The sequence below is a fragment of the Sphaeramia orbicularis genome, chromosome 1 (assembly GCF_902148855.1).
Source record: "Sphaeramia orbicularis chromosome 1, fSphaOr1.1, whole genome shotgun sequence".
Taxonomy (NCBI): domain Eukaryota; kingdom Metazoa; phylum Chordata; class Actinopteri; order Kurtiformes; family Apogonidae; genus Sphaeramia; species Sphaeramia orbicularis.
In genome coordinates this window covers 8,553,396-8,581,193 of record NC_043957.1, presented here as the reverse complement: position 1 = coordinate 8,581,193, position 27,798 = coordinate 8,553,396, and the positions used below count along the sequence as shown (strand labels likewise).

The 27,798-nt window shown below is 37.2% G+C and overlaps 1 protein-coding gene across 1 annotated transcript; it reads left to right on the top strand.

Annotated features, from left to right (window-relative positions):
• The first annotated feature begins 502 nt into the window (after window positions 1-502).
• On the top strand, window positions 503-27,570 carry tesk1a (testis associated actin remodelling kinase 1a). Its single transcript, XM_030135716.1, has 11 exons — window positions 503-680; window positions 1,081-2,118; window positions 17,061-17,182; window positions 17,407-17,455; window positions 19,749-19,895; window positions 20,979-21,061; window positions 21,333-21,423; window positions 22,661-22,744; window positions 24,186-24,272; window positions 24,370-24,463; window positions 26,219-27,570. Exons 2-11 carry the CDS (start codon window positions 1,912-1,914, stop codon window positions 27,430-27,432), a joined length of 2,178 nt encoding a protein of 725 aa, XP_029991576.1. The 5' UTR covers window positions 503-680; window positions 1,081-1,911; the 3' UTR covers window positions 27,433-27,570.
• The last annotated feature ends 228 nt before the right edge of the window (window positions 27,571-27,798 follow it).

The window sequence follows — 27,798 nt, the reverse complement described above, 5'->3', positions numbered from 1 at the left end:
TGTAAGTACTGAAAAATGGCACGTTTTCAAATGTAAATTGACAGAAAAGTGGACATTTGTTTGTTTGTTTGTTTGTTTGTTTGTTTGTTTGTTTGTTTGTTTGTTTGTTTGTTATTTCAAATATTGCATTAAAATAAAACAACAAAATAATTTTATAAAAGAAAGTCAAACATTCAACAAGCAGCGGGATGAAGTTTAATTTATAATCTCTTGCCTCCTTACCCCATCCTTCACTTAGCCTAAATTCCTTTGTCAGATTTTCTATAGAATATTAGAAGTATAGAACTGAATAAATATAAAATATAGAATTATAGAACATTTCTATAGAATTACAGTGTTAATCGTTAATCGGGGGGGGGGGGGGGGGGGGCTGTAATAGGTAATATTGTGTTAAATATTGGAGAGATAGTTCATTTACGTCATCTCACTGGTAAACATAAGTAGGTGTCGCCACACGTTGGCTCTTATTGTAAAAGGCAGTACCGGAAGTGGTCTTCGGGTCTCTTCGGATTGACTCGGGTCTGCTTCGTTATGGTGGCCGTCCCAACAAGCGGCTGGGATCCAGACGGGATTATCTGACGCTACCGGACTGACGGACGGTGTTTATGGCTCCGGGCTTCGTCCTCCACCCGGACCGTCTCGATCCAGTTCCCATCCAGACCGACGGTAGACCGGCTGAGGTAAGACCCGCAGCCCGTCTGTCAATGACAGCTCCGTCCGGACCCGACAAGGCTTTTTTATTATTTTATTTTATTTTCATTTTCTCCTACAGGTTGGGGTGAATCCACATCCTTCTAATGGGATCACTGCATTTATTTCAAAGGGAAAAACCGTGTGATTATTATCATTGTCAATATAAATATCATTTTTATTGTAGAGGTTTATTCTAAGTGAGCAGGTCGATGGATCCGGTGGAGGTTATGTCGCTCATTCCCAGTCTACAGATCATATAAAACACTGTAAAAATCTGCGTGTGTTTTATGAAATATTCCTTTTTATTTCTGTGATTTTTTTGCTGTTTGCTGGTGGATGGTCGGCCGCTGCTGTTTCCTATAAAAGCCGTATTTTGTCCTTCCACAGGGACGCTCTCCTGGCAGCTGGCTGCTCAGCCTCTTATCCTCTCCTGGCAGCATCATTCAACCATCCATATTAACGGCATGACGGAAGGAACCCGGCCCCTTCACGTACCGGCTGCACGGTGAAGACGCGTTCACGGACACCGGGGATTTTGATTTCTGTCACGTCAAACCGTCATCCAGGTTTTATTTGTGTCTGAGTCTCTCTGAAGGGATTTTGACAATGCGGGTAAAGGGGGATGAACCCCTGGTACCTTTATTTACAATGACCCCGAGTCAGTTTCAAAACAAAGAAAAGACTTTTAAGAAGGTTTTAACAACTGAAGAAAACTGGAGAAATTAAGACTAAATTGATTGAATTAATCAACATCTATAGTGGAAAAAAATCTCAAGATAAAAAGGCAAAATGGTGTAATTCCAGCTTCTTAACACTGAATATTTATTATTTTTCATGACAGTAAATGGAATAACTTTATGTTCTGGACCAAACAAGACATTTCAGAACAAAATCTTTGGCTTCAGGAAACTCTGACTGATATTTTTGCATTATATTCTATTATAGACCAAACAGTTTATTGATCAGTTGAGTACATAATGGTGAGATTGGTCGACAGTGACTCAGTAGATAAACACAGATAATGTTTTTCTCCTGAGGACTTTCTTCACATTACTTCCACTCATCATGTTGGACCTCTGGATCTGATGCCGCAGCAGATTCTCAAAGATTCACGACTCAGGAGCAGCTTTGATCTTTGTGACACCATGATGGTCAGGTCCAGGACTACTGTGGTCTAACTACTGTGGTTCCCCCACTGGGTGAGGGCGGAGCGTAGCCATGGACTACCACGCCGAATGCTGCTTCTGTGACCCTGAGGAAGGTCATGGAGGGCCAGATGACATGCCGCTCCACAGCATCCATGCACCGAACCGGATACGGCCGTCATCCTACCGGGCCCTGAGGAGCGCCGTGTCCAGTCTGGCCCGCATCGATGACTTCTTCTGCGAGAAGATCGGCTCGGGGTTCTTCTCCGAGGTCTTCAAGGTACGTGACCCTGGGTTCACCTGGTCCTCTGTGTGAATGTGATTACGTCTGAACGTCCAGGGGCTGAGCAGGAGGGTGGGGGGCGGGGGGGTTCAAATGCCCCCACCTCCAGCACACATCCTGAACTGGAGCAGCTCAATCCCATTAAGTAAAGCCTGCGTGAGACCATGCTGCAGAGCTGAGGGGGTCAGGGTTTTTCCTGAGGTGGCTCCATTCTAATTATGTGCACCATGTCTTCAACTGGTGTGATATTTAGCTTTTTTAAATGGAATTCTTCATTTTCAAACATTTCCCTGTGGTCTACATAAACTGTAAATGCTCTGCTTGGGTCTGAATTCTTCATTAATTCAACTCCACAGGTCCATCTTCAACCCTATTTCTGAGAATTGACATGAGAAAGGTCATTTTGAGCGCTGGCCCTTTAAATGCAAATGAGCCATTTCACACCCCACCCCCTCCAGGTTGTTGACCATGCTTTTCTGTCCCATTCAGCCACTTGTGTTTGTTAATACAACAAACAACTGAACATTTTAAGTAATCGGCTCCAAGTCTGGACATATTTTCAGTATGGACTACAACTGCTGCTGTGGATAAACACTTATGGTGTTCTCTGACAAATGTTCATCGGAAGTCTTGACCATATATGTGCAAATGTTGTGACGTAACTAGTTATAGACGTAACAAATTAAGCAGGAATTAAAACAGGTTGTAGAAATCCACTCAATTTTTGCCAAAATGAATATAAAGAAATCTTTGCAGCACCTGGAGGGTTCACATTCAAACTGTATGAACTATTAGGGTCCAAATACACAAATAAATGAACCAAAGACTAATAAAAGTGGGTTTAGTTAAAAAAAAAAAAAAAAAGACCTCTTTAACCCATACAGACCCAGTGCAACTTTTATGGCAGCTCCTAAATGGATTTTTCTCTCTTTTTAACCTTCCTTAAGTGATTTATCACCATTTATTATGATATTATCCTCTGTATTTTGCATTATTTTAGTGTAAATAATGTATTTTCCCTATATTTAATTGACTGATCATGTAGATGTTCATGAAAACTCAGAGTAGATTGAAAAGTTATTGTATCAATACAGACAAAACTGAAGAAAAAGTTAATTTTCCAGTAAAATCTCTTGTTAACTGAACATAAACCCAGTATCTCCCTCCAACTCCATGGGTTTTACTGGTGAATCAATGTTGTAGAAGATGACGGTGTTTCCACGGTAACTATGGAGTCTCTGAACAGCCAAATGACCATGAAAAGATGATAAACTGTATTTTACATCAATTATTTACATGTATTGATAGGATTAGTTGATCAATAGGTATTAAACAGTTCAGATCAGTTGATGGTTTCGGTCGGCGGTGGATATTTGGGTCTTTCTGGGTTAAATCAGTCTGGTATCCACTTGTACATAAACAAAACCAGGGAATATAATCTCATTTCCTACAGTTCAGACAGACACCACCAATAGACCCTTCACTAAGCCCCGCCCCCCTTAGTTACTGTTGCTACCCATGTCAAGCTTCAGCACACACTATATGAAACCATGGCATTATCAATGATACCAACGAAGGAAGTCAGTGAAAATTCCTGGAAAAATAGTTCTGAAATTTCAGACACAAGTAGAGCAATAGACCTCCGATGTTCATGTTCAGGACAAACATGTAAAATATCAATACTGTTCTTTCCATCAGAGTAGGGCAGTGTATCTGATATCCTGTTATTTTTATATAATGTTTAGTTCTCTCATGTCGTAGCGGTCATGGTATTCATGGTTGCTTGCTGCTAGCGAAACTGAAATAAGATAACGTCATCCTGCTTCTCTTTGTATTTAAAGCTCATGGTTATTGATCATGTATGAGTTTGATCCATGTGTTGGATCTAATAAAGACACAGCAGCAAAACCCAGACATAAAACAACAGCAAAGCTAACACTAGTTATCAGTCCAGGTTATAGTTTTTGTCTTGTTGCTTTTTTATGTTTTTATCTTGTCATGTTTTGCATCCTTTTTGTTTTGTGTCTTTTAGATTTTCATCTCGTTCATGTTTTTGTCATGTTAAGTGTGTTTATTTATTTATTTTTACCTTTTTTTTTCCATTTTTACCTTTCTGCAAGAATTGCGACACTTTCATTTTGTTGCACCTTTTTACAGTACTTTTGTCTCGTTGCAATATTAACACCATTTTAGTTTTGTGACATCTTTTTGTGTTTTTGTCTTGTTGCATCTTCTACATCATTTTGCCTTGTTATGTTTGTCATGATGTTTTTATCATTTATGTTACTTTCATCATTTCGTTACATCGTTTATGTTTCACTACATCTTTTACTGCTCATTTAAATCATAAATTACCATCTGGATTCTTCATCTTTCACTCAAAAATCACCAATAATCAGGCTTTATCCTTGAAGAAAAAGATGATTTGACATTGATCCTGATCATTATCGGCGTCAGCTCATGTGTAAATGTTCCAGGTCTGAGGTGTCTGAAATGACACGTTCTACTTTCCTTCGTAACCTCTCTCTTAACTCTCCTTTTTTCTCATTGGTTTCACTGTGTTACATGTGTTCAGGTTGTTGTGTGTTTCCTGGTTGGCGTGTGTGGTTGTGTGCTGGTCGTCTGCTCATGGGTCATGTGACCGGTTGATTGGAGGACAGGTCTCACTGTCCAGACTAAGGAGATTATTCACACGCTAACACACACGCATGTTGTGTGACCGTGTCTGTAGGGGACAGTATGCCGACGTACACTCAGCATCAATGAAAACTTTACACCTGATTATTTTTTTTTTGAGGGGGGGGGCTTAATAATTATATTTGATACCTTCATTTACAATTACATTGAGTCAGTTTCAAAACAAAAAACCAGACATTTAAGAAGGTTTTAATAATGGAGGAAAACTGAAGAAATTAAACCTGTTCATCTACATCGATTAGGTGTCAATAGTCGCTTTTCCATCGAACATCTGTGCAAAACTTTACCGATATTTACTAAATGTCAAAAAAACAGAAGTGTAGAATGTCGGTTTTTCCATTAAATCACAAATGCAATGATTTGTTTATTTATTATCGTGAGATGACATGAGAGGTCATTCTATAAACATGGCAACAAACGTAAATGTTGTGATGATTTACAAATGTATTCATTATTATTATATATTACCCCTCAATGGCCGTACTAAATTAAAAAATGATTCAGTTTCCTGGTGTGTCCACTCATACCGCACCATGTTTCTTTTAAAACTCTTCTTTTTCTCTTGATGTAACGTCCGTCAACATCCGTTTTTGTTTTTTTGTTGTTGTTTTTTTTATTCATGTGACTCTAGTTCCGGAAAAAGGTATTTCCATTGCAGTTTTGTGTGACATACCAATTGCGAAAAACCACCTCTTGCGAGCACAAAAACTTTTAATCGAAAATTAGGTAAATTTTTAGCACGAGTTATTTTCACGCAATTTGAGGTTCAATGGAAAAGCAACTAATGATTAAATACATCAACATCTATAGTGAAAATTTCTCCAGAGAAAAAGACAAAATGGTCTAATTCCAGCCTCGTAACACTGTGTATTTTTTCTTTTTCTTTTTCATGACAGTAAATGGAATAACTTTGTGTTCTGGACCAAACACATTTCAGGACAAAATCTTTGGCTTCAGGAAAGTTACTGTGAGGGCTTCATAATTATTTTATATTATATATTTTTTCAAATCAACTCTGCTTTGATTTACCGGCTGTTCAATTCTAAACATGAAATTTAATGAATGCTGTGTGTTTATTGCACTATCAAGGTCCATAAACTTGTTGAAATGAAAATAATACAAAATTGAAAATCCCAGCAGTCAGTATATGGTATGAGCGCCATTTGCCTAGAACTAGCTGTATTATTAATCTGATATTTTCCTGGGCAGGGGGGTTCTGCCGCTCCTGCTGTAAGTCCATCACCAACTCCTGGACATTTGTTGGAGTAGGAGTGGATCTGGATCCCCAACTCCCAACTGATCCCACAGAAAAATAATCACAGAACACCCTATAAATAATGACAACTCCAAATTTTCTCCTTGGTTTAATGTGAAAAAAGTAAAATTACATTATAAAAATATTTACATGTACAAATTATCAACTGATCCCAGAGGAACTCAATGGGTGACAGATCAGGTCAAAAGGCTGGATCATGGCTCCAGGAAGACTGTAGTGACCAGAGCAGTGCGAGGACATGCATTATCCTGTTGCAGGATCCGGATTTGTGGGCGGTGTTTGTGGGTCCGAGGCACGCTGACGTTGATTCTCAGATAATCTTGGCATGGCGTCGTCCTTGAAGTCTGGTTATTCTTCACTTTTGGGGGCATTTTCTAGACAATATTAGTCCCAGGATGATAAAAACAGGATTGGCAATGACCACTGAGGAAAGGCACCTTATCCATTTTTCAGCCAATCACACGACAGCATACAGAGGAGGTCAGAAATGGTCACAGTTCAGTGGTCATCAACATCCCCTGAGCTCTTACAATGAACTCAGCCAGAAATCATTGTTCAAATAAGTATTTATAAGAAACAACAACAAAAAAATAAGTGTAAAGTTTTTATTGATGCCGAGTATACATTCACTTCACTTGATTTTAATCGCATTACATCAGGGGTGTCAAACTCATTTTAGTTCAGGGGCCACATTCACCCCGATATGATCTCAGGTGGGCTGGACCAGTTAAAGAGTAAGAGTGAAAAAAGAAAAATGACACTATGATAATGTTTATGTCTACAAAGTTTCCTTAAAAATCTGAATAACATGAACACATTGAAATCTCTTAAGAAAAACAAGTGCAATTTTAACAATATTCTGCCTCAGTTTATCATGTACACATGTGCATTACAACTGACATTACAATTACAAATACATAGAACATTTAATAACAGGCAGAATACTGGTAAAATTCCACATACTTCTCTTAAGACATTTCAGGTTGTTCATATTTGTTCAGATTATTCAAATTTTTTGAAAAAGGATACTTTGTTAATATAAATCGTGCAATTTTACTTTTTTACACTAAAGCAAAGATGAACTCTGCAGTTGTCATTATTTATAGGTTATTATGATAGTATTTTACTGGTTCTGACCCAAATGAGATGTGATTGGTCTGTGTGTGGAACCTGAATTAAACTGATTTTAACATCCTTGCTTGTTAAAATCTTCAGTGTAATTTTTGCATTTCACAAATTCATCCCAGGGGCCGGATTGGACCCTCTAACGGGCCAGATTTGGCCCCCGGGCCGCATGTTTGACACCTGTGCATTACATGATGAACTTAACCCTGCCCACAACATCCATACATCCATAACCCCAAAACTAAAACAAATGGAGGTCCAAATAACATCAATCATCACATCTGAGTATTAGTGAAGGAGTCAAATGGTAGTAACATTTCATAGTATGATCATTCAAGTCTGTTTGGTTAAATGAATATAATATGGATGACTTTAGGACATGCATTTTTTTTCCAGTTTAACCCATAAAGACCCAGTGTGACATTTGTGTCATTTCCCAAATTATTTATTCTCTATATTTAACTTTTCATAAGTGATCTATCACCATTTATTGTAATATTATTCTCTTTAGTTTGAGTTTTTTCAGTGTAAATTATGTATTTTCCTTTATTTAATTTACTGATCATGTAGATGTAAATTAAAACTGAGAGTAAATTCAAATGTTATTTTATCAAAAACAGAAAAAACTGAAGAAATAGTGACTTTTTTAGTAAAATCTATCATTAACTGAACATAAACAGAGTGTGTCCATTCACTGTCATTGATCTAACTCCATGGGTTTTACTGGGGAATCAATGTTGTAGAAGGTGACAGTGTTTCCATGGTAACTACGGAGCCTCTGAACGTCCAAATGGGTCATATCTGATGACCATGAAAAGATGAAGAACTGTATTTTACACCAATTATTTACATATATTAGTGGATCAACAGGGATTAAACCATGTACAGGGTGGGGAAGCAAAATTTACAATGAACATTTAGTTGTTTTTTCTCAGCAGGCACTACATCAATTGTTTTGAAACCAAACATATATTGATGTCATAATCATACCTAACACTATTATCCATACCTTTTCAGAAACTTTTGCCCATATGAGTAATCAGGAAAGCAAACATCAAAGAGTGTGTGATTTGCTGAATGCACTCGTCACACCAAAGGAGATTTCAAAAATAGTTGGAGTGTCCATAAAGACTGTTTATAATGGAAAGAAGAGAATGACTATGAGCAAAACTATTACGAGAAAGTCTGGAAGATGCTATTAAAGAAGAATGGGAGAAGTTGTCACCCCAATATTTGAGGAACACTTGCGCAAGTTTCAGGAAGCGTGTGAAGGCAGTTATTGAGAAAGAAGGAGGACACATAGAATAAAAACATTTTCTATCATGCCACTTTTCTTGTGGCAAATAAATTCTCATGACTTTCAATAAACTAATTGGTCATACACTGTCTTTCAATCCCTGCCTCAAAATATTGTAAATTTTGCTTCCCCACCCTGTATATTAGTAGATGATAGTGGATGTTTGGGTCATTATGGGTTAAACATACAAACTTAAAGTACTATTTAAAAAAAAAAAAAAACAAGCAACTTTCATTTTCTATTTTGAGACATGATGAAATCACCTTAAAGCTGCAGCCTTTTATGATTATATAATTCCACAGGCTGCCAATGTGACTCATCTAATTAATTTTTCATCTGCAGTTGTGTTAAAGGGACCATAGTTCTTCTACCAGAGTGAAAATGTTGTGATCAGATATGGGATAATCCTGACATATTGGTAATGGATAAGGGTAGAGGTTATTTTTTTACATAAGCAAAGCTGTTTCAGTCATTGTGAAGCAACTAATCTGTTGGAAATATAACACAAGAGGAAGATTTTTTTTTATCAAAACAAAAAGAAGACTCATCAATTTGTTCATCTTTTCAGATATTTGTTGTTTTGAGGTTTTTTAAAGTCCTTGAATCTTTTATGTTCTTCACTGAACTGTATTTCTGTTCTTGAAAACACATCTAATTTTACCACAACATGGGACAAACATGAGCAGAAAGAGTATATTTATTTCAACAAAACAGGAACCGTCACATTGTTAGTGATAATATTTTCATATTGAACCACACCTCTGAACCTCAAGTGTCAAATGAGGCTTTTATTTATTCTGATTAGACTAGATTCTTCGGGCTCTTGGTAAATACATACATTCAGGAGCATAAGTATTTAGACAAGGTCCATGTATTTTGTGGTTTTACCTCTGTGTAATACCACAGTGGATCTGAAATCAAACAAACCAGATTTTGTATTTTTAACCCTTATTTATATAAGTAGTCCTGTTGTAAGACTGCATGTCTTACGAACAAGACCTGTTTTGGACAGACATAAAATAACATTTGATTATAACAATTTAGTACAAGGATATAATAGTGCAATTGAAGTCTGGACTTTCAGCTTTAATTCAAGGGGTTTAACAAAATGATTGCATCAACCATTTAGGAAATATTTATGATCTCAACTATAAATAAACCTCTGATCTGCAACAGACAACTATAAATGTCCATCCTGCTCTATGAAAGGAACTAAACCTGGTTGTCAAACATAAGGCCCGCGAGCTAAAACTGGCCCATCAAATGGTCCAATCCAGCCCACAGGATGAATTTGCAAAGTGTAAGAATTACACTGAAAATATTAACAGTCAAGGGTGTTCAGGGTCCACATACAGCTCAATGTGATAAGTAAAATAACCACATAATGACAAATCCAAAATAAAAATAAAATAATCACATAATACCCACCAGTTTTTCTCCTTGGTTTAATGTGAAAAAGGTAAAATTATATTATGAAAATACTTACATGTACAAACTAGCTTATCACAATAAAATGTGAATAACCCGAACAAATATGAACAAAATTAAATGTTTTAAGAAGATATTTCACTTTGTATATGGTTGTTCAAGTTTTGTACATTTTCAAAATGTAATTTAACTTAAATACTAAAACAACAATAAACATTTTGATCACTATTTATAGGTTATTATTTTACTGGTCCGGCCCATTTGAGATCACATTGAGCTGTATGTGGCCACTGTCATTGATCCAACTCCATGGGTTTTATGGTGAATCAATGTTGTAGAAGATGACAGTGTTTTCACGGTAACTGCAGAGCCTCTGAACGTCCAAATGGGTCGTATCTGATGACCGTGAAAAGATGACAAACTGCATTTTACACTAATTATTTACATGGAATGATAGGATTAATGGACCAGAAGTTATTAAACATTGTATATTAGTAGATGATTTTGTCTGCCAGTGGTTGCTTGGGTCTTTATGGATTAAAGACATACAGTGTAATGTTGGGAGTGTTGGTGATGGTTTATACCAAGTGGATTCCAGAGCACATCCCTCTGCTCTTATCTGACAGTCTTCACACCCAGGGAGAGCGGTGGTTGTAAATAACTGCAGAAGATTCTGTATCTGAATCATCAGTGAAACTAAAACCTCAGCTCAGTCCATATGTGATACTTCATACAGTTGTTTTTGTCTTTTTACTGTCTCTTATTTTACTACTTAATTTATCTCGGTGTAGGTCTGTTATAAACCCACAGATGTCCAAGACCAACATGAGAGTAAATACAATCTACCCTGTGTTTATTCTGCTGCTGATAAGAGCCAGTCGGAGATAAGAACTTTCATTTCTTCACTTTCCTCAGTTCATCCTGATCTGAAACGGAACTAAATCTGTTACATGACAAATGTAGACGGGAAAATGTGCAAAAGTAGAAATCTAAAGCTGCATAAAGTCAGATTGGGAGCAGTTTGTGATTCTGCAGACATCACTTAAAACACATGTGTCAAATATGCGGCCCGGGAGCCAAAACCAGCCCAGAAAAGGGTCTAATTCAGCAAAAATTACACTGAAGATATTAACAATCAAGGATGTTAAGATCATTTTAGGACAATTCAATCTAAAGTGAGTTAGACCAGTAAAATACTATCGCAATAACCTATACATAGTGAAAAACCACAAATTTTCCTTTTTTGTTTTAGCGTAAAAGAAGTAAAATTACACAAAAATGTTTACATTCACAGAATAGTCTTTTACAAAAAATGTGAATAACCTGAAATGTTTTAAGAGAAATATGTGGATTTTTAACAATATTCTGCCTGTGATTAAATATTTTGTGTATTTGTAGACCCACTGTGATCTGTAAGTTGTAATGTACATGCATAAATGATAAACTAAGGCATAATATTGTTAAAATTGCACTTATTTTTTAAAAGAATTTTCAGATTCATATTCATGTTATGTTCAAGTATAGTTCATAGATGTAAACATTTTCATTATAGATTTTTACTTTTTCACTCAAAAACATAGAGAAAACTTTGGAGTTGACATTATTTATAAGTTCTTGTCCTATTATTTGTATTATTTTACTGGTCCGGCTCACTTTATTTCATATTCAGCTGTATGTGGCCCCTGAACTAAAATGAGTTTGATAGCCCTGACTTAAAAGATCTGCAGTGATTAGTGGTGTTGCATTGATTAAAAAAAACAGTCAAACTAATAATTTGATAACCAGCTTGTTTTCTGAATAAAAACATAAATAAATTGACAGAGTGCTGCTGAATCAGTAATAAAACTGATAAGCCCTTCATCCGACATGTCTGACTTTCTCCGTTGGCAGTTAATGTGATTAAAACGAACATTCAACTGAGAGATTATAGACAGTACAGTAATAATACTCACATCATACCAGATACACATGCAAACAGCAGTAATCAGCCTCTATTCAAATACAGTGATTCAGACATAGCTGGAGCTGTCCATGGTGCTGACTACAGGTAGACTTTTACTCTTCATTAGAAAGAGAAAAAATACACATATGTAATAAATAATACATCCAGAAAAAGAAGTAGAATAAATACATTATGTCATGACTGAAGCAAAATAAAGAAAGATCGTGCAGGAAAAAACCCAGCAGGGATTTATTTGTATTTGTAGAAGGAAAACAGAAAATAAACAGGAAAAGACAATACTCCTACTAAGCTCTTTGTGTCACTTTAGAGAATGAATATTCCTCTAATCCTTCTGTTTAAACACAGCCACCAATACTTATCATTTTACTTCTTTTTTTCTTTTTCTTTTCAACAATATTTGTGTTGTTTTCTTTTGTCTATTTATTGTCTCTCCAGCCTGAAAACATAGCAGTTTGTTGGTTTGTGTCCAACACCAACAACATCAGACTGGATCATTATCACAATTTAAAACTATATTTAAATAATTATCATTATTCCAAATGACATTTAGGCTTATGTTGGTTCCATTGTCAGTGAAAATGGCCACAAAATGTTTCATGCTTTTTCTTGTTTTGCGTTTTCCGAGTGCTTTTTTAGTTTCATATTATTATAAGGCTAATTATCAACACTCAAATCAATCTAAAATCAATGTGTGGAGCATCAAATTAAACTAAAACTAGAAAAGCACTCAGAGAACGCAGACCTCCGCCAAGGCAGATCAGTCCGTCTCCCCCCCAGATCACCACCAAAATTTAATAATTTGTTCCTTGTGCCAGTATCAACATTTCCTAAAAATTGCATCCAAATCAGTCCATAACTTTTTGAGTTATCTTGCTATCAGACAAACAAACAGACAAACCCCGATAAAAACATAACCTCCACAATTCCTTTGTGGAGGTAATAACTCCTTAGATATAATGATTCTAACTGGACTTCTTCTGTGAAGGTTTTGTTTTGTTTTGTTTTGGGTTTTTTTTTACGGTTAATGCCTTTTGTCTACACTTACACCGCTAAATCATCTGTAGGCTTGTTGTTCTGGGAAGATCCTGGTATATTATAATGCACATATGCATTTCTCAGTCACTGTAACAGGATATGAACTGAAATATATAGGAAATATAAGATCAGCATCAAAAAATAAAGATATCAGAAAAAAACAGACCAAAGTATCAAGTTCTTAGTATACTTACAAGTCTGCAACCCATAAGTATGCAGACGATATGAGATTTATGAGACTAATCTTCAACATGTTATTTTTTTTTGTAGTTGTTTGGCTGATTGTTTGTCATGAATTAGAATCAGAACCATGTTTATTGCCATGTAAGGAAACAGGGTTCACATTTCTAGCAATTTGCTTCAGTGGTTTGGTGCATACATAGAACATGGAGTAGATAAGAAGCATGCAGTAAACAATGAAATAAAATAAAATAACATAAGCAAGTAAGATATAGGTGTAGTGGACAATTGAATTTTTCAAAATAATATACAATGTGGATGAAACCAATGGGTTTGAGTGAGGTATAATTGTACCAGTTATGGTTCTGTGCAAATGATGCAAGTAATTAGCAGTGCAGCCTTATTCAGTAGAACAGAGATCAAACTAAATACTGACTGTTGAAGTCATGAAGTTCAGATTTTTTTTGTGAGTTTTTAACCCATAGAGACCCAAACATCCCCTGTCGACCAAAATCATCTATTGATCTGAGATATTTAATACCTGTTGATCTGCTAATTCTATTAATCAATGTAAATAATTGGTGTAAAATACAGTTTGTCTTCTTTTCATGGTCATCAGATATGACCCATTTGGACGTTCAGAGGCTCTGTAGTTACCATGGAAACACTGTCATCTTCTACAACATTGATTCACCAGTAAAACCCATGGAGTTGGATCAATGGAACTGGTTGACGACATTTGTTTTTATGTTCAGTTCTTGATATTGTTGCCAGAAAATTCACTTTTCCATCAGTTTTCTCTGTCCTTGATGTAATAAGCCTCAACTTCAATCTGAGCTTTAATGAACACCTACATGATCAGTGAATTAAATATTGGAAAATACGTGATTTACACTGAAAAAATGCAAAATGAAGAAGATACTATTGCAATAAATGGTGATAAATCACTTAAAAAAAGGTTAAATTGAGAGAAAAATTCATTTTGGAACTGCCACAAAAGTAGCACTGCATCTTTATGGGTTAATATGATGCTGAAAAATAGATGTTGATTACAACTCGGTAAAGCAACATAGCTGAAGGTGGTCTAAGACTCTTGCACTGAATCATATTATAATAAAAATGGTCCAAAATGATGCAGGAAATGAAAGCTTTTCTTGGCTCCACAAACACAAACTTAAGTGTAATGCTGGAATCCAAACAGTCCCTAATCCCTCTGAGAACCAGCAGAAAACCCTGATAAACCCACTATCTGGTGTTGTTAAGGCCTTCCTATACGGTGTGACATCAGAAAAAGTGACAACGCACTAATGATGATGACACCAGCGGTTGACGGTCGCTATAAACTCGCCGTCCTCTTGCTCTGTGACGTTGTGTGTGCGTGCCTCCTGCCAGATCCTGGACTGGGTCTCTAGCGGCCTGATGGATTTGTGCAGATCAGCAGGAGTGATGGGAAATCCAGAAAGCCTATTAGAGCGCCGCTATTAATACACACAGCGCACACACATACACATTGACAAACACTGATGCATGCACTCGCAGGCCCAGACACTGTCTGAACTTTGTAGGCCAGTTAAGTTACCAGTCAATGACCCACCCACCCACCCACGGACACGCATGACCAGACTCCACATGTCCAGCACATGGTGACGTACACGGAGTTAAAGACCAAACCCGAAGACAGACACATGTAGAACTGATGCTTAGCTTTACATTTACTGAGTTAGTTACTCAGTGGTTCAGATTTATGTCTTTAGATATTTATTCCTTCTACTTGCATAACTGTGAAAAGTCAAAGGTCACCATTAGGTTTGTTGTTTTAGCAAGAATTTAATGACATTTTAAAATGTGCATATGCATTTGTCAGATGGGTGCTTCTATGAAACTGGGTTCATTTTGGTACCTGGCACTTTTCCAGCTTTTTAGACCCAATGATAAAAGAGAAATGTAGACATATTTCCCCCCAGGATGGACCTAATGATGACCTCAGATAAAACCAAAAAAAAAAATTATACTCTTACACTGAACCATCCCAAAATTAATGATTTTTTTAATAAAATATTTGAGTCAAAAATAGGACCCAAATTGGGACATGAAAAGCTACGTGTCAGTGCATTTGATGTGGAAAAATGGCTGTAAATGGTCTTATATAGATTATAAATAAAGAACACTGTGTTAAATTTGATGATCCTAGTAGTTTTTCCTATCCAGACATGCGGATTTTTCATGAGTCTCAGTCTCATTCCAGGTTTTGTATATAACCTATTGTGTCCACTGGTGTTACATGCAGAACCTGTCCAGTTCAATGTACATAAATTGAATGATTCTGCAACAGCGGTCATTTTTGTCAAACACTCTGCCTTGCACAATTAGTTCAATTCCCTAAATGTACCTGTGAGAGAATAAAGAGATATTCGAAAAAATAGTAGCACATAATTTTCGTGTCCTTTTAACCATATTACATGCAGATTTTTGTATTAAATATAATGTAAAAATATATATATAAAATGTGTTTTATCTGAAAAATAGTTTCCCTTTCATCTCAGTAAGTATTTCTTTTTAAAATAGACCCAAAGGGCTTCCAAACTTGCTTCATAATATTACTTTACATCTGTTTTGAATTTTTAGCCCCCATGTCCTGTTTTTAGGGATTAGTTTCATAGAAACATGCAGATACAAACTGAAATATGTATATTATGTATACATATTTCTATTTATTTGTGTATTATGAAATATGTATAATATGTATAAGTAATATGAGAACAGCATTTAAAAAACAAACATCAGACCAAAGTGTGCAGTTTTTACATGTGTGGAAGTCTTCTATGCAGATGATGTGATAATTATTGCACCAATTTTGTGGTGTTTTTACCAGCTGTAATTCAACACATATCAAGTGTTTCTTATCATGTGGGTGACTGTATTTTATTATTTTATTATTTATTTTTGTATTGTGAACACAGATCAAACTAAATACTAACTATTGCCTGTAGAAGTCAGTCATTTGTGTATGTTCTTAATAATGTGCAGAAGATTTCCCTTAATTTTCTTGTTGTGTCTTAGTAAATAAGATGCAAAATAGGTATGGGAGATTATAATCTTGTCAAAACAACATCTTAAAGTGGACTTTTGCACAGAACTGTAGATGTTCAGGTCACTTTCTAATAAGAGAAGGATTTAGTGATAGATATTTGCAGACATGGAAAGCATATTTTTCCTAGTATGATTTCAGTCTGTTTATCAGCTATCTTCTTTTTCCTTTTATAAACTATCATTACTATATCAGAAAAAAAAAGTCAACCTTATTATTCAGGTAACATAATGAAACATTTACGGGATTAATGTGATGCCTTGATATGATCTTTGTTGTGATTTGCTGCTTTAACTTGTGAAATTAAGATGAATATTTCTTGCTGTACAGGTTTTATGTCTCATATAATGCAGGTGTATGTAGAGTAGATTTCAGACATACTTAGGATGTTTGGTCTTTGCTGTAATGGAGCCGATCCTGACTGCATTATACACTGACTAAACACAAACTGTGACCTCCAAGGCACTCTCTTTAAGCATTAAAATGCCTTTATTCTCATGGCATGGTCATATATAGACCTTAAAAAAAACACTTCAACACATTTCGGTTTCAAGCCTTCATCAGGAAGTCAAACAAAACAAAGGCCTGGAAAACTGTAGGTTCTTTTAAAGTAGGTCCTGACCAATAGGAACCTGCCAACTGGGCCTCTGCAGGCCATTACCTTTATGCCCAGTTGGCAGGTTCCTATTGGTCATGTCTACTTCATGAATCCCTTTTTCCAAAGAGCACCTCAAACAAACTCTTTTTTTGGGTCCTAGAACCATTCCCTCCCATGATTTTTTTGATTTTTTTTTTTTTTTTTACAAACTCTGACCTGTTTTCTTATTGTAAACTTTTCTGGTTTTTATAGGTGCAGCATCGAATCACAGGACAGGTGATGGCGCTAAAAATGAACACGTTGGCGAGCAACAAGGCGAACATGCTCCGAGAGGTTCAGCTGATGAACAGGCTTTGCCATCCTAACATTCTCCGGTATTTATCACACTCATATTGTGCAAGAAGAAACAGTTTGATAAGTGACAAACCTACTGACAGCACAGATGCATCACTTACCATAGGCCTGAGATCAACAGGAACAGGTTGTCGCTGTCTTGGCTGCAGAGAAATGTTTTATCATAAGGTTCAGGAAACATGTTCTTCTTTTCTGACAAAACTAACCATCTAACCATAACCGATGTGTCTTCACGTCTCCTCAGGTTTCTGGGTGTTTGTGTGCACGAGGGTCAACTCCATGCTCTGACTGAGGTACATCTACTCTCCAAATATGTTTTTCATGTTAAAATGTTTTCACTGCTGTGCTTTTACTGTTTTTCTCATTCTTCCTTGATAATAATGATGATGATCATGATAACACTCAGAAGTCTGAACCTGTTCTTGCATCACATCCGCTTCATTTGCAGCATCACAGAAAATTCTGAAAAATTAAAAAAAAAAAATCGAAACAACACACAAAAATATATATTTAGCAGGAGAATTGAAGTTTTTCTTCTTTTTCTACCATCTGGAGCATATAGAATATAAATAATTTCATTATTTGCATAATGACAGCTTTTAATACAATGCATGAAACAGCTGTATTATTATTTTGTGCAACCTGCAATAATTGCTGTATTGTAAATTTCATTCTATTCTATTCTATTCTATTCTATTCTATTCTATTCTATTCTATTCTATGCAGTTTTTATAGGACATTAATTTTGCAACTTTATATTGTTTCAGCTGTTTTAACATACAGTACTATATAAAAAAAAAAAAAATCACACCAAACAGGGAGTTAAAGAGGTTAAATGTAGTATTGACAGCTAAAATGAATCCAGCTATTAAAGCAGGAGAAAAGTGTGAACCAGAACACACCCACATCTACCAAAACCACCAACAAATTACCCACTGAATAATGGTATCATCAATTTTCCTCCTTCAAACACAGACTTAGTCAGTTAAAATAACACTCTTATAATCCCCACGTACTGCATCAGCTGATAGTTTACGTTATATCTCTGTTAGCTTAGCTCTGTTAGCTTAGCTCTGTTTTTAGACAGAAAACAGCCACAGTAAAACCACTAATCACATCTGTTTTCTGTTTAGTTTGTGTTGTCAATAGCTGAACTAAAGATCTATTTGAAATTCAGAGAACAAGGTCAGAACTGTCACAGTTTAGTCTGAACCATGGATCAACAAACAGCAACTTAGCAAAGATAATAACATCACATAATAACTTTATCCCTTCATAAGCCTGGTAACCAAACTCACCTGTGTAGAAGAAACGCTGACATTTCTGCATCGAACTCTATTCTTTTCATTTCCAGCTGGAGAAACAAGGACAGGGATTTTATCTATAATCACTGAGTCACGTTCTTTGACCCTAAAAGTTGTTTCTTAATGGTTCTCATCAGATCTGGTCACTTTCTGACACTTCGGTCTACGGCCCGTGGTGTTAGTTTTCCACACCATGGGAGGCCGGCAGAGTGACTCAGTAGTTGTCATATAAATCCCCCAGCCTGTTGGTGTGAATTCATTCAGTTCATATCTTTATAATCCAATAAATTGGCATCTTTGGCAAAACACAGCTCTTTATTCTAAACATTCTAATAATTTTAGGTCATTCAAAACCAGTCAAACCTTCTTAAATCTTAGCAGGTTTGATGAAACAGGACATGGTTTGGATCAGAGCCTCTAGGCCTCATCCACAAACCACTCATATTGGCAAATTCATTGTTGAACACCTCATATGAGTGATTATCTTTTGATTATTTTTATACTATTGCTGGTACAAATATAGTTCAAACCTTTGGAATTATTTTCAGTGATTGTAACCCAAGTTTTTCACAAATTTGTTGTAGATTAAATTATATATATTTTTATATTTATGGAGTCATTTAAACAGTTTTCAGCAGTTCTAAGTTGTAAGAACAGGAACATGTTCCTGTGTGAGATCCAGTGTTTTTGCCTATATTTAACATGTTGAAATGATCAGTAGCAGAACAAACCACTAGATTTGATGCCTTTTAAAAATGTGCTCATATGCATATATTTCTATATGAATTGTGACTGAAATGTATATAATGTTAGGAAATGAAAATGAACAAATAGAAACAATCTGACACATTTGGACATTTGCACTTAAATACAAACATAAATTCAGAAAGTAAAAAGAAGTAGCAGCTGTTCAAAGTCACTTTAATCTTCATCTTAAAGGAATGAGCACAGAGTAAAGCACTGTTCCATTATTATCATCACCATCAAACGTACAGCTAACCCGCTGTATATCTCTGGACCATCTGGGAGATGGTGGTAGCCATGGTAACGACATAAGACAGACCTAACACTGACAGCTGTGTTTGTATCTTTGAAGCTAATAAATGATTCATGTGTCTCCGCTGAGCTGCACATAAATATATGTGTGTGTGTGTGTGTGTGTGTGTGTGTGTGAGAGAGAGAGAGAGAGAGAGACAGATATCGCAGTATCAGCATTTTTAATAATTGATATTAGACTCAGATCCATCAGTGGATGTCGCTTCATGTCTTTGTGTTCCTGTAGTACATAAACGGGGGGAACCTGGAGCAGCTGCTGGACAGTGACCTCCACCTGTCCTGGGCCGTCAGGGTCGGTCTGAGTCTGGACATCGCCCGAGGGCTGCAGTACCTGCACAGCAAGGGTATCTTCCACCGAGACCTCACCTCCAAGGTACTGCAGCACAGCGTTTCAGAAGGAGATGAGTCGAATACAAGTGAAGCTTAGTTTATTAGTTTATTATACCGTAGACAATCCCAATTAATTAACTGTGTCAGTAACAGTAAAAAGGGCAGCTTCAGCCAATATGGCTAGTATCCTGCTGTAGCCCCCAGTCTGATGACAGTACACTGCAAAAATCTAAATCTTACCAAGTGTATTTTTCTCATTTCTAATCAAAATATCTCATCACACTTAAAATAAGACATAATCACCTAAAGAGTAACTTGTAAGTGAGATATAAGAGCTTATTTTTAGACGATAGATTTTGAAAATCTTATTTCAAGAAATCTTACCAAGATCATTTATACTTGTTCCATTGACAGATTTTTTTGCTTGAATTAAGCAAAAAAATCTTGAATTACTTGAATACAACCGCTGCTGCTGATAAACAATTATGTTGTACTTGGGGAAATGTTTGTTAGAAGTCTTGACCTTATATGTGCAAATGTCGTAACGTAACCAGTTATAAAATGTAACAAATTAAGCAGGAATTAAAACGGGTTGTAGAAATCCACAAGATTTTTGCCAAAATTGATTTAAAGATAGCTTTGCAGCACCTGGAGGGTTCAAATTCAAACTGTATGAACTATTAGGGTCCAAATACACAAATAAATGAACCAAAGACTAATAAAAGTGGGTTTAGTAAAATATGACCCCTTTAAATCATTTTGTGTTCTTATGCCAAGATTCCTTCTGATCATCTTAGAGTTTACCTCAGACTCGTCTCTGTGCAGAGCATGCACATCATACATCTTCTGTAATATTCATATTTCTTCTATAATTTCATGTTTTAATGCAGTTTGCATATTCCCTGTTTATTACAGTTGTAAGTATCTTGATAAAGAGACTGAGAAATGCAGAAAAATGGTCATTACTACTTTGCTACAACAGCAGTCCTGCAGGCGTTTTGACTTTACTGTCCATGTTCACAAACCGCTGTAGGTCAGAAGGACAGGACAGAGTTTGACTGACCACATGGAGATCTAATGTGTGTGTGTGTGTGTGTGTGTGTGTGTGTGTGTGTTTTCGGTATAGAACTGCCTGGTTCGCTGTGACAGCGGCATGTTCACCGCGGTGGTTGGAGACTTCGGCCTGGCAGAGAAGATCCCCAACTACAGGTCAGTGGAAGGAAAACCTCAGGGCTGATGTGGTGCTGGTGCTGTGGTCGTATCACAAACCCACATAAAGACCTGCATTCAGCCTCACGCTCTGACATCATAGTGACCTCAGTCTGAAGACGAGCAGTGACAGTCTGAACGTTAACACACAGGAAACACATTTATGATTGATGTGGACGTCACAGCTTTATCATTTTGGATTGTTTTGTTTTTTTTAAATAATAATATGGCACTAGTGCATTCATTTGGTGTTTTCATGGTATGTGTACAGTGATGGTGTGGAGAAGCAGCCTCTGGCCATCGTGGGCTCCCCCTACTGGATGGCTCCAGAAGTTCTGAGAGGAGAGTTGTATGATGAGAAGGTATAACTGATTCATCTACAGTATGGTTTAACCCATAAAGACCCAGTGCTTCTTTTGTGTTAGTTCCCAAATACATTTCTCTATCAACTTAACCTTTCTTACGTGATTTATTTCCCATTTATCATAATATTATCCTCTCCATTTTGCATTTTTTTCAGTGAAAATCAAGTATTTTCCATTATTTATTTTACTGATCATGTACTTTAATCATCATGCTGAGATGACATTTGAGAGTTATCATTACAAAAACAGAGAAAACTTGAGGAAAAAGTGACTTTTAGTCAAATGAATCATTCACTGAACATAAACCAAGTTCCTCCATCCACTGTCATTGATCCAACTTCATGGGTTTTACTGGTGAATCAGTGTTGTAGAAGATGACGGTGTTTCCATAGTAACTATGGAGCCTCTGAACATCCAAATGGGTCATATCTGATGACCATGAAAAGATGATAAACTGTACTTTACATCAATTATTTACATGTAGTGATAGGATTAGTGGCTCTAAAGTTATTTAACATTTTAGATCATTAGATGGTTTTGGTCACTGGTGAATATTTGGGTCTTTATGGGTTAAGAAAGCAAAACTTTATTTATAAAGCACTGTGCAATTTTGTGGTGCAATGTTTGTTGTTTATTCTAGTGTACAATGTTTGCTTGTTGGTAATTTAGTTTTTCTTACTGCTTATAATAATAATAATAATAATTATTATTATTATTATTATTATTATTGTTGTTGTTGTTGTTGTTGTTGTTACTTTATTATATTATCATTAGTCGTTCTGCTATTATTAAACTATATATACTTGACTTTATTAGTTATTTCCACTAGTACTTTCTAATGTGTAATTTCCTGTTTTTCACTTCTATTTTTATAGCTATTGTTATCACTATTTTCTTTCTCTTTCTATACTAACACTAATACCATGGCTTCCATACCAGTATCTGACTTACACTGTTTTGTTTTTTTTTTGCCTAAATTTCCATCTTAACTACAACACACATTACACCAGAAGTCTTTAGTTTGGTTTATGTTCATTGTTTGCTTGCATGCTTGTACTCGTACACATACACTCAATGTAGTTTTACAATAGAAAATATAAATCTGTTTACCATAACTTACATTTGTACTTATAATAATACTTAGAATATTTATAATCTGACCCTGACCTAGTTGAAGAAGTTTAAATATTTTTTATGGACCAGAGCTGACATGTATCCTCCTGTCTCTACTCAGGTGGACGTGTTCGCGTATGGCATCATTCTGTGTGAAATCATTGCCAGGATTGAAGCTGATCCTGATTTCTTACCAAGGACAGAGGTAAGAAACTGTGCAAAAGTAGAATTACAAGTTCAGGGGTTGAAGAAATCTTTACTATCCTCATCAGGGTGAATACTGAAATCCAATAATAGTGTGAAAAATCATAAATACATAACAGAAATATCACATCAAAGTGTGTTTGCTTTGCATTTTGACTTTGAAAACCTGTAACAAGATGGAAATAATGACTCAAGTTGTTCAAGATCAAGTAAAACTTTTTTAAAGACCACACCTTGTAAAGCTGAGGAAGATGAAGCGAGGATATGTCAGCGATTTTACAGCACATCTTCACAATGCTTTGCAGTCAGGTTCTATTTTTATCAGCCAACGAATAGAAGACAAAGCAAGAAGTGAAAACTATGAAGATTATGATGAAAATACACGATAAAACATCAATATGAGTCACTGCTCTGGTTATTATTGTGATTATGATGCTAATGTTTGACAAAGCTTTTTTTTTTTTGCCCTTGTGGATGTTAAACCTTATGACCTTATGTCTTGTGAATGACTATGATTACACATGATATTAACCTTACACAAGTAGTACTGTCATTAATTGTATCTCACCTCAACTAATGTTCTGTAGTTTGGTCCAGTGCTTCAGGATCCAGTTTGTTCAGAACAAAGCTGTTGGGCTCGTCCATCACCATTCAATGAGGAGATGGAAATTTTTTTTTACATACTTAGAATCTACGTTAACATACACAACATACTTTTTCTGATAAATCAGAAAAAGTGCAAAAAGTTGAATATGATGAGCATATAAATTAACCCACTGTGGGCACATAGTGGATCTCTGAACCAGTGCTTGTTTAAATGAGTCTGTGGTTTCATCGTCGTCTTATCTTCGTCATTTCATACTTTGATAATCTCTCAGAATGCTTAGTAAAAAAGGTTAAATATGTACTGAGAGGGACTCCATACAACAAACCAAACATTCCAGTATTAAATGGAAAATGCATTTGATATGAACAGCTCATATAAAGCTTTCTAGAGGCCAAGAATGAATCAAAAACAGGGAACTAGTTAACTCGGTCTCCATAACAAACACGATGTTTTCTTAAACCTGACTAAGTTATATTTATATTTATTTATTATTTATATTTTATAATTTATATTTAAGTCACTGAGAGCCAAAAAAAAAAGGAAAAACTACATATAATAATTAATTACTTGGGATGTAAACCTAACATCGATTGCTTCATTTGACTTTATTTACATCATATCATTTATAACAAGGCTTTTTTCTTGTAAATGTTTTATTTTTTCCTAAATTTTCTACTATATTCTCAGAGAAAATCTTTTTTTTTTTCTTGAACTATTACCCTTTTATATTTTACCTCAAGTATCCCTAATACTGTGGTAAAATCTTAATTGTATTAGTTTAAAGTTTATGTTATTTAACTGAAAGACGTGGAATGCTGTGTGTCTGTCTGAGCAGGACTTCGGTCTGGACGTGGAGGCGTTTGAGAACATGGTCGGTGACTGTCCTCCTGCCTTCTTCAGCCTGGCTGTCACCTGCTGTAACGTGAGTATATACGTGTTGATGTCTCATTAATGTGAATGCATTAGATGTAACTTATCTTTAAAAAAATGACCATCTGGCCATCTTCTTCCTGTTTCAGATGAGCGCAGAGCGGCGTCCGTCGTTCGCTGATATTGTCTACACACTAGAGGGGATGGAGGTGGAGCCGGAGGTGGAGACACCCATCGCTCTCGGTAAATGGATCTCATTCAGCAGTGTTAATACTGAAGCAACAGCTCTTTAAAATACTCCTCAGCAAGTATTCATCATCGATTAATTGTGTCTGAGATTTTTTTTTTTTTTTTTGCTCAAAGTCTTTTTATTGGTATTTATGCAGAGACTGTACAGACATGAGTCAATACAAACAAGAACAATCCCCACCCCCTGCTTCCCACCCATGCTCCAACAGAGCCCCACTCCTGGAAAAAAAAAAAAGAAAAAAATCACTGTACCATTTAGCAGATTGGCTTTGATTCTGCATACAGCCACATATATTGTATACATTGTGAAAGAAAAGGGGAATATATTTTTAAATTATGAATGCAAATAGAGCAGAAGTGGTCCATACGAATCCTAAGTTCTCTATAATAAAGGGTCAGTCCGACACAACAGCAATATGGGTGGCATCCAAATTCTCTATGTGCATTAGAAAAGGTTTCCACGTATCACAGAAAGTGTCTGAGATTTTATAGCAAGAATAAAAAAAAAAAATGTTGAAATAAGTATGTTGTGGACAATTGTTATGTGAATTTATAAAAGTAACTCTCCGGTGAATCTGTATTACGTTAAATGTAGTATTGATGTTCCAAACGCTCACCAGCAGGGGGGTGTCTGGTACCAGAATATAATCAGGATGAATTAGTGCTATGTATCCACAGACTGAGTCACTGCATACACTGTATACAGGGTGTCCACAAAGTCTCTACAATTAAAAAAAAAATATTACAAAAGTCACTGATCAGTTGTGTTAATCAGAATTTTTCTATTTACTCTTCAATGAGAGATCAATTACTGCAAATGTTTTCTTTGCCCTTTTGACTGAATCAGTGGCACCACAACTCGATGACCTTCAACCAACCATCATTTTCCACCAAGATGGTCCAAAACCACACTGGGGATTGTATGTTGGTGGGTTCCTAAATCAAACATTTCCAGACCGGTGGCCCTGTCCACCTCATTCACCAGATATCACTGCCCTGGATTTCTTTCTATAGGGTTGTGTTAAAGACATTGTGTATCGAACAAAGATACAAGACATCAATGACCTGAAGTAAAAGATCACTGATGTCCTTGTCAGCACTGATGAGTCTAGCTACAACCAACATGGAAACAAATCCAGTACCATCTGGATGACTAATGGTCTCATATAGAGGTGGATTAAATGAGGCAAAAACATGTCAATATCAACTTTTCATTTTGTTATAATTTCCACAGATTTGTCTATTCATTTGCTTTTGTAATAAATTTGTTAAAGTGTAAGGACTTTATGAACACCCTGTTTAAAAAAAAACAAAACTCACTGTTTCTACATATCTGTATTATGGTATCAGGTTTTCTTCTTCAAATTAAAACTCATACCCACACTTTGTCTTACAGTCTCCATGTGTTGCATCAGCTGATAGTTTGCATTACAGCTCTGTTAGCTTAGCTTTGTTAGCTTAGCTCTGTTTTTAGACAGAAAACAGCCACAGTAAAACCACAAATCACCTGTTTTCTGTACTGTTTATGTTATCAACAGTTGCACTAAAGAACTGTTTGGAATCGGTTCTGCATCATGTTCATTCTTCTGTTTTTGATTGTGTACAGACTTCCTGTCTGAATCTGTGTTGTATAGAAAACACGAAGCAGCACAAAAAACAAACATTAAATGTGAAATGATGTTCTTCTATTATCATATCACTCATCCTTTACAAATCTCTGAAATGTTTTCTTTTATGTCTCCATCTCAGAGCCCGTTGTGGTTGACATCAGCCCGTACCGCCGCCGCAGCTCTCCCTGTCACTATGGCGACCGCAGCCAACAGCGGCAGGGCTTGGCGAGGAGTCAGTCAGACATGTTACCTCCAGCCACTTTAACCCCACCTCTGCTGGGGACTCCTGCCAGGGTCAACCCCTTCTCCCTCAGACAGGACCTGAACGGGGGGAGGTGTAAACTTTTAGACACACCCAGTAAGTCGGTCATCTCCTTGACCTTCACACTGCCGGCTCTGCGTGACCCCTGCGCCTCCCCCCACCTTTTCAGGGCAACACCGGGAATGCGGGCGCCACCGAGGAGGTGCCAGTCGCTGCCCTGTACCCCAGAACTCGGCCGGACTGTGGCTTTGCCAAGTGGCCGAGATGGGGAGGAGGTAAAGGAGGAGGATGGACAGCTTGATGAAGAGGCAACAGAGGACGATGCAGTGAGGAAGAAGGATGAAGATGAGGAGGTGGAGCGTGTGGAGGAGAGGGAGGAGGGAGAGTCGGTAAAGCAGCAGCAGCAGGAGGTGGAGGTGGAGGTGGAGGTGGGTGAGGTTTCAGGTTTTCCTGTCGAGCTGGAGATGGTGTCTCTGGAGCGATTAGATGAAGAAGAGGAGGAGGAGGAGGAGAGTACTTGTCTAACAGAACCCATGGACTGCACCAAGTCTCCTGAACCAGCAGAAAGGGCGCTGGACTCCACCCCAGCGCGACCTCTGCTCACCTCCACCTCCTCTTTACGGACAAACGGTTGGGGGCTTCCCATCTCCAACGGACCGCCCTCTTTGCCTCCTCTGCCTCGACTGGACAACAACAACGGCTCAGCCCTGGTCCAGCCGGTGCAGTGGGGCGGTGCCGGGCGGGCTAACGGTTACAGCGGAGCCCAGGTCCTCCGCTCAGAACCCACTGGCCCGTCTGAACAGGATGAGGTCCTCTCTTGCCCGGGTTGCTGTCTGGTGGGCCTGAGTTTCCCCTCGGTGTGCCTCCGTGGTTCAGCCGCTGTGTCCGCCCCCCGCCGCCGGGCTTCGTTACCACGGCAACGGCCATACTGGAACCTCAACGGTACCATAACTGGCGGCAGTCCGTCCTCGTCGACGGCAGCCGCCACAGCAACCAAAGCTCTACTGTGTCGCAGCACCAACGGACTGGTGGTGGCTGCGCCCTCGGTGCCATGTGAGCCCGGCCGATCCCTCCCAGAGGCCCAAAGGTAGACCGGGTCCAGGAGAGGAGGAGGCGCTGAACTTGGAACATGCACCAGCACTAAACTTCTGCAGAAGAAACAACCAACCATGCTACTATACGACCACTGAAAACCACTCTGATGTGAGAGATGTGTTGTTCATTCTGTGGAAAACCGCGTGAAACACAACAAAGCACTGTGATGCTGAAGACCAGGGGTTAAGTCAGAGAGGGGGCGGGGTTTCTGCAGGTTTATGGTTCAGTTTTAGAGTGTTCCCTGCAAAAATCTAAATTTTATCAAGTGTATTTTTCTCATTTCTATACAAAATATCTCATCACACTTAAAATAAGGCATAATCACCTGAAGAGTAACTTTTCAGTGAGATATAAGAACTTAT